Source organism: Poeciliopsis prolifica, unplaced genomic scaffold (assembly GCF_027474105.1).
Source record: "Poeciliopsis prolifica strain line A6 unplaced genomic scaffold, Auburn_PproV2 SCAFFOLD201, whole genome shotgun sequence".
In the NCBI taxonomy this organism is placed as follows: domain Eukaryota; kingdom Metazoa; phylum Chordata; class Actinopteri; order Cyprinodontiformes; family Poeciliidae; genus Poeciliopsis; species Poeciliopsis prolifica.
The window spans coordinates 128503-141026 of NW_026562576.1; the positions used below are offsets into that span (position 1 = coordinate 128503).

Consider the following 12524-nt stretch of genomic DNA (forward strand, 5'->3'; position numbering starts at 1 on the left):
CATTTAAAAATAGCACTGTCCACAGCAACGCTCATTTGATGCAGCCACTATGTATCTGAAGTGTTCTGACCAAATGTGTCACAATTAGTCAAGCGAGTGAGCCAGGGACTTAAAGGGCAAAGCAGTGGGTTGAAGAAAGCTGGCCCTGTTTTGGAACTACTATGGAGATTATGGTACAAGAATATGAAAATAATAAATCAAGAGTATAACATACAACCTTGAGCAAATTCTTCAAGAGAGCGCATACTACAGAGCTTCTTATTTAAGTAAAATCGTGTGATAAGATGGAGAACACTTTTTGTTCTACATAAGCTCCTCCCTTGCCGCTGGCGAAGGTTTTCCAACCGCCTAATGCGACGTTGAACAGAAAGGAGCAGACCCCCACACACAGACCCGGAAGCACAGGCTAACTGTAAACAGCTGTGAGGCTGTTTTGCCTTCTGAAAGATGGTGTACGTGTCCAACGGTGAGTGGATTGTACTTTCTTCACCACTCTTTTGTTAAAATAGAAAGATATGTGCAGCTTTGTATTGAATCTAAATGTATGCAGACATTTTGAAGGTTACGTAGTGGTTTGTTTTGGGACCATTAGCTACCATTAGCTGTTTAGTTCGTTAGCTTAGCCAGGCTGAGTTAGCTTAGCAGCTGTCAACTGACAATATGTTTGTATATTTTACATCACCGTCGCATAACGTACCTCGAAATAACACAAATTAAAAGACGTGCTGTGATTTTGAGTCTGTCGTACTCCAAGTGGATTTTATGTAGAAAACACTTTAAGAGAAATCGAGTTAATGAGCAGATAAGAGAGAACTGAACATTTTCTGTTTTCGATTAGCAGTAATATTAAACTGTTTTTGTAACCTAATGTTTCATACTTCCCTCTTTGTGTCACATTCAGGCCAGGTCCTGGACAGCAGGTCTCAGTCCCCATGGAGCCTGTCGTTCCTGACTGACATGTTCTGGGGGCTGTGGAGTTCATCAGCCTCTTGTGAGTTTTGATATTATGCAGTCGTTACCATAGAGGGATATTCAGCAGGCGTTTATTGCTGTTGATTTGTACGATTATTGCTTACAGCTAATAAAACCTAAGATTCTGTTTCTCAGAAAAATGTAACATTTTGAAAACACCAAATGCTATGTATCTTGAAACGGCAGGGACAAGCAGCAAAAGGTCATTTCCAAAGTTTTTTGAGTGCTGTATTCAGGGATATACAAAGAAAATTTGGTGGAAGGAAAAAAAGTGTCATTACCAGAACTTTTTTTCTGCACTTGGCATTTCTGTTAGCAATAATTTTTTTATTTGATTGTATGTCCAGAACCCATTTTCACTAGTGTTTTTTTTTTCTTTAGATGCGAGTCATAGCTATGAAAGTGCTTGAAAGGCATCATTATGCGTTTATTGCAGGCAAATACTTTTTGAGTTTAATCTGGTCTGTTATGTACATAAATTAACTTTTTATATTTTGTGGGGAAGCCCCTGTAAAAGTAAAGATGAAATCTAGCCAACTTGGTGCTGTGTTGTCCTAATGAGGCATATACAGATAACAAAATCAAAATCATTCTCACACAAGTATTGTGTTATAAGCAACTCTCATTATTTCATATAGTCTGTTCTGACCTTTTGTTTTCTACCAGTTTTTAGGACAATACTTCACCCTGACTTGTCAAGGAATGGAAACGTGGCTTCATCACGCTTCAGCGATGGCAGAGGGTAAGTCCCAGTTGTACTGTCATCTCACCACTGAGGCATGGAAACTGAGAAAGCTGTGCCACAAGGGAGGGGATTGCCAACATTTATTAAGCCAGTTATTACTTTTTCATTTCAAATGCTTTGAAACCTCATTAATTTACTATATACATGCAGAGATGTGTTGATCACTTTTACACCCATGGATTTTTGATCTCTGTGGTGACATGTACTTGATTCTGCAGACCTCCAGGTCCTCCTGGTGGCAGAAGGCGGATGGGTCGAATAACTCACGGAGCGGGTCCCAACCCTCCACCAATGGGTGGAGGAGGATGAGGAAGGTGAGCAATAGTTTTTCCTTAATAAAACTCAAGACAACTTATGGTTAATTTGTACATTAATTCATGGAGTTTGTTGCTTTCTTTGCTTATTCATTAAGTTCTGGTAGCCACTGCAGAAATAAGTTGCTTTTAGCCTGATGGAGTTTAATGTCCATCTCCAAAAAAACCTACGTGACATTTTAAGGAATATAAATAACGTCGTTCCTGTACATTTCTTCACTTTAGGTAAACGCCTGCACATACAGTGTGGGCGTGGGGCCAAGCACAGTGTCTGACCACTGAGAGCACGCAGACGGAAACGGCACCGTGCTGAAGTCCTTCTTCATCAGCTGCCACTGCTGCTAGCAGTTTCTTGACGCCTTTCTGGGAATACCTACACATAGGAGCCGGATTGGTCGATTCAGCAGCTGTCTGCATCCCTCCTCCCTGTTTATGTTTTTCCTCTGCTTCTGTCCTTCCAGGTCACATCAATGTCTTACTCATTTAGGTTCTGCTCATCCTCTGGAATCATCATCATTTAGTTTCCTTCTTTAATTTTGTGTTTAAATAAATGACCTATGCTGAGACAAACACACACAAATTGAAAACTGTATGAAGCAGGGACGATTGTTTTCTATGTTTTGGTTAAGATTTTACAGTGTAGTTATTTTGTGAGTGGAAAAATAAATAAATTAAATAAAAACAGTTACGTGTTGTCATGTGGACACCAAGAGTTAAAACATTTTTGCCCAGATGAGGTGAATTAAGAAATGATTTTCTTCCAAATGCAGTTATTATTTTTCTTCAAATGAGACGAGTTTATTTACACTTCCTGCATGAAAATGTGAAAACAGGAATCTTTACAGAACAATTAAAATTCTATAGAAGACATCTTATAAACAGAAAACTATAAAATGCATCCTGGGTTACAAACGTCAATCAGAACAACTATACATACCAAATGATATGCAATTTGTCCCTTTCCTTGTCTGCCCTCTGATGTATAAGTGGTGCGTTTTAGCTTCAGGACCTCAGTTGGGTTTCACCAGACGAATGCAGCTCTTTCTCGGAGCATTCTGACACCGAAGCGCTGCCACTCTCTCTGGTGAATCCACATCTCCTGCGTGGTGTCCAGGCACGCAAGCACTGCTCCGCCCTTCCATGAAATCAGCCTGGGGTCCATGTCCTTCGACACAAACACACCAGAATATATAATAAGTCATGAAACATGTTGCATATTTCTGTTAGTAGGAGACGCAGCACTTTGTAAAGTTTGTAAAGCGTTAAGGAAAAACAAAAGTCAGTTTTTGTACCATTATCTATTAAAATTTTAAGCAGTAACTTAAAGTAGATGTGGAATTTGAATAAGTTTAGAATAATCTATAATTATGACTGAATTTATCAGTGAATCATGGTTTGATAAGCACTACAATGGAAATTTTAGCGTAAAATAAAAAATACATGTGGAAGTTATTACTTTAGGTCGTGTGATGACTTCCACGTTATCGACCAGCCTTCTGAAGGATGGCGGCATCTTGTTGATGATGCGATGAAGCAGGAATTCCTGAGCTCCGTGAAACATGAGCCCCCCTCCCACCACCAGGATGGAGCTGTACATCTTCCGTTTGGTTTCATCCGACGCTTCAGACACAAAAAAAAGCTCAAATTTCCTCTGGGATATACTTTTATATATTGTTTTTCAAGATGCTTTAAATGATTTCCCTACATCACTTATTTATGTTTTGTGATCTCGTCCTACTCCCTTATTACTCAATCTGTCTACTAAAACATGTCATGCGTTTTATTTCACTCCTCCCAGCACTTTCTTACCACAACAGTCGATGCTATGCAGGATAGCCTTGTCCAGGCCCAAAGCCTTGCTCTCGAACTGGCTAATGATGGCCGTCTTCCTGGACAGGTGAGCGGACAGCGGCTCTTCCGCCTCTCCTGGAGCCATCAGACACTCGCCCTGGCTTGGCCCCAGCTCCATTTCTCCAAGCATTCCTCCTCCTGCTGCACTCCCGCTCCCACAGCCTCTGGGCATGTCGGACATCTCCCCATCCTCCCCTGGCAGCTCAGTTCACCATCCAAACCTCCGCCTGGCCTGGAAACGGCCTTACGCTCAGCTGCAGATTTAGAGGACTGTTTGGGAGGGAAAAAATAAAATCATGCAATAAACAACACAAGAGAACCAGCAATTATTTATATGAACGCATGTAATTTCAATAAGTGTGGTAATGTGAGTTACCTGGTCCCCTTTGCTCTGTGTGGAGAGCAGGTAGTGTTCATCATGGGGATCTTCTGAGTTGCCTTGGGAACGGTGCTGTAGTGATGTCATTTTCTGACCAACGATGCCGAATGTGCTTGGGTAGAACAGACCCATTGGCGCCTGCAGGGGACACAGACATGTTTTTTATGGCAAAATTACAGACTCATTCATCAACTTCTTATAACTGTTTTAAACCTGTACCTGTAATTTTTCATCCCCGAGTCGAATTTGGTATAAAAGAGCCGGGCTTCTGGGAATCGTGTCTGAAATTCATGATCTTGTAACCCTGATATGTCCTGTTACAAAGAGACAAAGATTGCAGATAGTACCAATTTAAAAAGCAACCCTGGAAGAAGAAACTGTTTCCCTCAAATTTTTAATTACTCATAAATTCTCTTCTCAACTAACACAGACCTGATCCAGATGACAGAATGTCTCCTTTAGATGCTGCAAGAGCTGACAGTCCAGCCTGCTGGTCAGCTGGCAGTCTCTGTAGGGAAACCCTGCCCTCTGCAGGAGCCAGAAGAAAGTGCGGGTCACGTCTGAACCACCATAGGCCAAACAGAGCCTGCAGAGTGGAGGAGCGAGCAAACACACACAAAATGCAAGAAATCAACTATTTTCTGTTGTTTATAAGTGTGTGTGATTTGCAGCACTTCCCCACCTTGAGTTTCGATGGGACACTCCATCCTCAACACAGCAGATGCTGGTCTTCTGATCGCCCACATCCACGACACAAGCACTGCTCAACCCGCTGCCGAATGTAGCACACACTGACTCCTGGTGCACAATGATGGCTGCAAATTACACATATTTTCACTCCATAAGGCAGAAACCATGAAGCAATGAACAGTTTATTAACATGTGTCTATTTTGCCCCAGTTTTAAATTTAGAAAAACAACAGTTTTCCCTGTCTTCTTGCTTTGTATTAGTAGACCACCCAAATTCCAACAATACAACAGAGTGTGTGATTGCAACGTGTCAATGTGAAAAGTATTAAGGAGTGTGAAGACATTTGCAACAGTAAATGCCCAATACCTGAAAAACCCATGTTATGTAGCAACATGTTGACAATTCCTTTACATGCTGTCTGTTGTAGATGTCGGGGACCAACAGGATGCATCTGTAATACTACAAGTCATGAACAAATAAAAACACAAAATCAAATGTTGATGTAGCAAAAGGAAGTTTTTCATCCCATTTTTGAAGTTTTATTGAAGCTAAAGCTGGTTGCAGAATTACAGCAAAAATGGTGGACATTCCATCAATAGAAACCTTTCCTTATCAAATTTTCTTGTACTTTTCTAGTTTGAAAAGAATGCAAAGAAGAAAGGCATAAAAAGCTGAAACGAGACTTTACCTTTAGCTCTTTTAGGGGAATCTCCAGATGCTTCTGAATGACGTAACTCCACAGCGTCTCGAGATCGGCCAGCACTGCGGTCAGAGACCCTCCAGAGCCAGAATGCACATTGAGCTGACCTCTGACCACAGGCCAGTGGAGGTTGTAACAGTCTGATGGATTCACATGCAGAGCCTGTAACAAGACATGATCAAGATGGGTGAACAATAAATGAACCACACAGAATTTATCAAACATTATACAGACATTGTTTATAGTTTTGTGTTTTACCTCCTCTCCCACCAGATAATTGGGATGGTGGCTTGTGTTTGTCCACTTCACTCTTGAACTGCTGTCTAGAACTGCTGGACGGATCTGACAGTTATAAGCCCTGGCCTGAAAACACAAGCAGGAAGTTGAATCAAGTGACTGCCTCCACAAACACCACATAATAACACCAACCGAGTTGCTACGGCATCAATAGCCATTTCAAAACTTCTACAATTTCCGCACCGGTTGTCCCTTTTGTAAACAAACCTGTTCAGCAGACACAGGAGTCCTTCTCACACCGTTGGACATCTTCTTGGACCAGATGGCCTGGTCCACCATTTTCAGTCCATTCTGCCTCTGCTCGCTGCTCTCTGCCTTCTGTAAGCCATGAAGACAAATCAATCATATCAAAACAGCCAGGTACGACGGTTGTGTGTTAGACTCAAACCCGTCCAACAGTGACTTACATTCAGACCCTCTCTCAGCAGCCAAGCATCTTCATACCTCGCCTGTCCACCCTGCTTATGCCGCCGCGCAATTACATGAGGGATAATGACAGGAAGGGTGTCTGTGGCTCGGCCAATGCGAAGCGTTCTTGATCCAGGTGGATTACGATGACAAAATTGCTCTGTATTTGCTATGAGACACAAAGGTAATGCATTTTAATGTAAAATATAAACAATGAATGGTTGTGCACACAAAATCTTATTAGCTCAGCATTAAATATGATTTTATTAGCCACTCATGAATAAAAGATTATAAGTGTTCAGGGAATTTATTTTAAGTTTTACTTCCATCCATTATCTGTGGAGGGGTTCACTCTGGACAGGTCGCCAATCTATCGCAGGGCAACACAGAAACAAACAACCAAGCGCGCGCACACTCACACCTAGGGAGAATTTTGAAAGACCAATTAACCTAGCAGTCATCCTTTTGGACTGTGGGAGGAAGCCAGAGTACCCGGAGAGAACCCATGCATGCAAAGGGAGAACATGCAAACTCCATGCAGAAAGACCCCGGGCCAAGAATTGAACCCAGGACCTTCTTGCTTTAAGGCAACAGTGCTACCAACTGCACCACTGTGCACAGTGGTGCAGTTTTAAGTTTTAAAAACACTATTTACCTTTTAAAGGAAACATTAATTTATTTGGATGAAAACTTTCTTCAGGACGTAGTTCTGAAGATATCTACATTTAAATCAGATGTCAAAACACAACTTCACATTTATTTTAATTTTATTTTATTCTTAAACTAAGCTTTTACACACAACCCAAAACCAGAAGAAAATAAATAAAGACAGCTATTGCATTATACCTTGTAAAAATAAATTGTTTTCCAAATGAAAAGTAAATAAATAAAAGGCTGAATACTTCCTGGGCAGGTTCAGGGATCGCTGCAGGAGCGATGGGTCTCTTCACTCCGCGCTGCTGCTCCTTCTCTTTCTCCTTGTCTCGCTCCTTTTCCTTCTCCTTCCCGTTGTCCTGCTCTTTCTCGGCCTGCGTCATGGTCACGTTTTACAGTCAAAAAACACATCAGGAAAAAGATAAATTGTAGTTTCACAAAGCAACTCAAAATGTAACAACAAATTTCCAGTCTTGCTTCGGTCAGTGAAGGTTTTACTTCCGTGTTTTATCACGTGACCCTTCTTCGCGGGTAGTTTTAGGAGTCACAGAGTTGCATTATCGCCATCAACTGGTAGAAAGCGTTGATTGCGATGACAGTTCTGCAAAGTGATGCAATACCACCGATTTTACACTGATTACCAATTTCTGGAGCCTTCCTGTAATTCTCTCAGCTTTAAATTTGGAAAGTAAAAATGAGACAGTCCATCGTGGTGAAGAGAGAGCTGAGTCAAAAAGCGAAGCTCTCGATTTACCGGTTGATCTACGTTCCCACCCTCATTTATGGTCATGAGCTTTGGGTCATGACCGAAAGAACGAGATCTCGGATACAAGCGCCGAAATGGGTTTTCTCCGTGGCTGGGCTCTCTTAGAGATCGGGTGAGAAGCTCAGTCATCCGGGAAGAACTCAGAGCCGCTGCTCCTTCAAGTCGAGAGGAGCCAGCTGAGGTGGCTTGGGCATCTGGTCAGGATGCCTCCTGGACGCCTCCCTTAAGAGGCGTTCCGGGCTCTTCCCACCAGGAGGAGGCCCTCAGGAAGACCCAGGACACGCTAGAAGGACTATGTCTCTCTGCTTGCCACAGTTTGATGATCGACTTTGTCATCGTTTCATCTGATTTGCGGCCATATGACTTGGACACTTGGGTAAAGAGAGGTGCGGAGCTGTCCATCAACCACTGTCTGGTGGTGAGTTGGCTCCAGTGGTGGGGGAGAATGCCGGTCAGACCTGGCAGGCCCAAACACGTTGTGAGGGTCTACTGGGAACATCTGGCAGAATCCCCTGTGAGACGGAGCTTTAACTCCCACCTCCGGCAGAGCTTCGAACACATTCCGGAGGTGGTATGGGACATTGAGTCCGAGTGGACCATGTTTCGCGACTCCATTGTCGAGGCAGCTCACCAGAGTTGTGGCCACAAGGTTGTCGGTGCCTATCGCGGCGGCAACCCTCAAACCTGTTAGTGGACACCTTCGGAGAAGGATGCCGTGAGGCTGAAGAAGTTCTATCAGGCCTTTTTGGCCTTTGGGACTCTGGAAGCAGCTGATGGGTACTGGTGGGTGAAGTGGCATGCAGCTTGTGTGGTTACTGAGGAAAAACTCAGGTGTTGGAGGAGTTTGGAGAGGCCATAGAAAAAGACTGCCACATGGCTTGAGGCAATTTTGGTCCACCATCCAGCATCTCAGGAGGGGGAAGCAGTGCAGCACCAACACTGTTTATAGTGGGAGGACCCGGACCCAGAGGGTGTGCTCCAATTATAGGGGGTCACACTCTTAAGCTTCTCTGGCAAGGTATATTCGGGGTTCCTGGAGAGGAGGGTCCAAAGTCATGCTGCCTTCCTGAATCGATCCTCAGATTCAAGAATAACAGTGTGCTTTTCGTCCTGGCCATGGAACACTGAACCAACTCTACACACTCAGCAGGCTCCTGGAGGATACATGGGAGTTTGCCCAACCGGTCCACATGTGTTTTGTGGACTTGGAGAAGGCGTTCAACCGTTTTCCTCGGGAGCTCTGTGGGGGGTTCTCCGGGAGTATGGGGAGTACGGGCCCATTGATACGGGCTGTCAGGTCCCCTGTATGACCGGTATCAAAGTCTAGTCTGCATTGCTGGAAATTAGTCAGGCTCGTTTCCGGTGAGAGTTGGACCCCGCCAGGGCTGCCCTTTGTCACCGATTCTGTTCATTTCTTTCATGGACAGAATTTCTAGGCGCAGCCGAGGTGTGGAGGGGATCCATTTTGGTGGCCTTAGGATTGTATCTCTGCTTTTTGCGGTTGACGTGGTCCTATTGGCTTCATCAGGACACGATCTGCATCCCAGCCGAGTGGGAAGCGGCTGGGATGAGGACCAGTGCCTCCAAATCTGAGGCCATGGTCTTGAGACAGAAAAGAGTAGAGTGCCTTCTCCGGGTCTAGGAGGGTGTCCTGCCTCAAATGGAGGAGTTCAAGTATCTCAGGATCTTGTTCACGAATGAGGGAAGAAGGGAACGGGAGTTCGACAGGCGGATTGGCACAGCGTCTGCTGTGAAGCAGGCACTGTACCGGTCCATCGTGGTAAGAGAGAGCTGAGTCAAAAAGCAAACTCTTGATTTACCGGCCAATCTACATTCCTACCCTCATCTATGGTCATGAGCTTTGGGTCATGACCGAAAGAACGAGATCTCAGATACAAGCAGCCGAAGGGTGTCTGGGCTCTCCCTTAGAAATAGGGTGAGAAGCTCAGTATTCTGGGAGGGACTCAGAGTACTCCGCTGCCCTCTACATCTAGAGGAGCCAGTTGAGGAGACTCGGACATCTGGTCAGGATGCCTCCTGAACGCCTCCTGATGATGTGTTCCCCGCATGTCCTACCGGGAGGAGGCCCTTGGGAAGACCCAGGACACGCTAGAAGGACTATGTCTCTCGGCTGGCCTGGGAATGCCTTGGGTTCACTCGAAAGAGCTGGAAGAATTGGCTGGGGAGAGGAAGTCTGGACCTCCCTTCTGAAGCAGCTACCCCCGCGACCCGACTCCAGATAAGCGGAAGATGGATGGATGGATGGGATGGACGGACGGACAGATGGATTTTTCAACTGCATCCTTAAAACAATTTTTTAACAGAATACAAAATACAAAAGTCTATCCATCCATCCATTGTCTGCCGCTTATCCGGGGTCGGGTCTTGGGGGTAGCAGCTTCAGAAGGGAGGCCCTTCCCTCTCACCAGTCACTTCTTCCAGCTCCTCCGGCGGAATCCCAAGGCGTTCCCAGGCCAGCTGAGAAACATAGTGGGGAATCAGAACCTGAAACTCTATCAGTGATACAAATGGCCACTGGGAAGCTAATAGTGGACATTGATAGAAATAAGAACATTTTGGTGTATGTATATAGATATAATAATAAAGCAATGAATTGTATATTTTTGCTAACCTCGAAGTGATAAAAAAAACAATGGAAAATAAGATATTCCACAACAATCTGACCCACATGTCTAAAAACTGTCAAAGGAGGTTGGAACCCCCCACATCTGAAGACTGTTGAAGGGAATCTGAACCCCTACGTCTGAAGACTGTTGAAGGGAATCTGAACCCCCTACATCTTCTGAACCCCCTACGTCTGAAGACTGTTGAAGGGAATCTGAACCCCCTACGTCTGAAGACTGTTGAAGGGAATCTGAACCCCCTACATCTTCTGAACCCCCTACGTCTGAAGACTGTTGAAGGGAATCTGATCCCCCTATGTCACCCCCTACGTCTAATGACTGTTGAAGGGACTCTGATCCCCCTAAATCTTCTGAACCCCCTACGTCTGAAGACTGTTGAAGGGAATCTGAACCCCCTACGTTTAATGACTGTTGAAGGGACTCTGAACCCTCTAAGTCCATAGACTGTCTGTGAGAAGCTGGGGATTCAATTGCGTCTTTTTCTTTATCCTCACTATTTTCTGTCTCCAGAGTCTCTTGGATTGGATGAACTTTAATGCTGCGACAGAAAAAATTACAGACAGATTTGGTGTTTTTCCAAGCAGTTGTCAGAGGGAAATGCACTTTTCTAGGATGTGAAAAGACTCTTTTGAAACAACATAGAATCTTGTAATCTGAAATTGGGGTGGCCCATTTCCATGAGATAGAAAAGTCTATCCCTTACCACATCCTCATTTCCAGTTAGAAGTTGGAAGATGTCTTTGCTGAGTTTTTTGTCCATATTGCTGAAAATTGGAAACTCTACGTCTCTTAGTTCTTCCCTCACGATCCCAGAAAGCCTTTTGAAGACTGGTACAGTGTCTTTAACTTTGTATGGGGTGACAGATGCGTAACTTGCCCTACAAATCAGTTTCCACACAACTTCATACACCATTTTACGACGTTCCTCTTCAGTTCCATGTTTGATTACTTCTATGTTCCCTATCAATGATTTTCTCCTTTCGGCAGCAATAACTTGACTGTCGGACAGACAGTTTTCATTAGAATACAAGCTCTCAGTGTCAAACAAAGCATTTTTGAGCGTTGTTCTTACAGATGAGAAAAATCTATCCATTTTTGTAGGCTCAGGAAGAATGGGATTCTCCAGGTGATACTTGAATTCTTCTACTATCCTCGGATACGCAACTGGGTAGAAAAGTATTGTGAACAAATGCAACTCGCTAGCAATATGGAAAGAATCGCTGGCGATGCCTTGGAAAATCCTTTCGCTTAGCTTGTCTGACATTTCCATCACAAAGGACAGCTCGAGTTTCCCAGTTTCTCTTACAATTTGGCGAAGTAGCTGACAGTGGGCCTCCTCAAACGTTTCTCTAATAAGATGCCGAGTTGGTATGTCTGCAACCTTCTCAATCACCTTCCAAAGAATGTCACTGACAATTCTCTTCTTTGAATAATCAGGGCTCCACAGTCGTTTTTTACTGTAGCGTTTTTCAATTTTTTTACTGATCTGTTCGCAAGATTCAGCCAATTTTTCAATCCAGGTTAACTTAGTCATGTCTGTGTCTCTGACTTGAACTCCGATAATGGATTCTGTGTTGAAAGATTGCAAGCAGTTTGCAGCTGATCATAAGGTAAATTCTACTCTATTCTAAGAGTTTAGACCTGGTGATGTCACAGAGTCTGACTCACCAATGATTGATTAATTCCACTTAAAAAAAAAAAAGATTAATTCACTTCACATAGAAGCCTTGGTGCCTGCACCATGGCAACTGTTGCTAGTGGTAATGAGCATGCTCAGTAGCAAATAGTAAAGCCCAGTTCACATTTACACAATTTCAGAATAGACGGCCGATCGTTGGATGATTCTCAAAACGTGAGAGTCCACACACTCGCCGATTTAAAATCGTAGGTTTGACGGATTTGCTCAAAGAGTGTGAGGTTTCAGTCAAGGACATTCGAAGTCCAGATATGAAATCCCTTAAAATTCTGCACACCTGAATTTAGAGTAAACAAACATGTAACTTTAGTTTGTGGACTTCTTTTAACCCCCCAAAAAGCGTGACCAAACATCAAAGCTTTGGATTAAGAACTGGAGACATCATGAGCAAGTTTTTTCCCCCTCA

At 43.8% G+C, this 12524-nt stretch overlaps 2 protein-coding genes and 1 pseudogene across 2 annotated transcripts; 1 reads left to right on the top strand and 2 right to left on the bottom strand.

The window, feature by feature from the left end:
- The first annotated feature begins 388 nt into the window (after nucleotides 1-388).
- LOC129356860 (selenoprotein K-like) lies at nucleotides 389-2035 on the top strand (annotated as a pseudogene).
- Nucleotides 2036-2818: 783 nt separating this feature from the next.
- LOC129356858 (actin-related protein 8-like) lies at nucleotides 2819-7394 on the bottom strand. Its single transcript, XM_055026402.1, is given in 17 exon segments — nucleotides 2819-3196; nucleotides 3488-3651; nucleotides 3841-4071; nucleotides 4074-4152; nucleotides 4259-4399; nucleotides 4481-4527; nucleotides 4530-4575; nucleotides 4694-4847; nucleotides 4944-5076; nucleotides 5319-5354; nucleotides 5357-5411; nucleotides 5641-5814; nucleotides 5911-6015; nucleotides 6157-6267; nucleotides 6357-6493; nucleotides 6496-6526; nucleotides 7260-7394. Coding segments are annotated over 17 exon segments (1923 nt in total). The 3' UTR covers nucleotides 2819-3052.
- A 3502-nt stretch (nucleotides 7395-10896) lies between these two features.
- LOC129356859 (uncharacterized) lies at nucleotides 10897-11976 on the bottom strand. The gene is made up of 2 exons (XM_055026403.1): nucleotides 11126-11976; nucleotides 10897-10960 (listed from the first exon to the last, which is right to left on the bottom strand). Exons 1-2 carry the CDS (start codon nucleotides 11954-11956, stop codon nucleotides 10955-10957), a joined length of 837 nt encoding a protein of 278 aa, XP_054882378.1. The 5' UTR covers nucleotides 11957-11976; the 3' UTR covers nucleotides 10897-10954.
- Nucleotides 11977-12524: the final 548 nt, after the last annotated feature.

Coding starts and splice junctions, on each gene's coding strand:
- LOC129356859 (XM_055026403.1), bottom strand. CDS start 11,956: ATGACTAAGTTAACCTGGATTGAAAAATTGGCTGAATCTTGCGAACAG.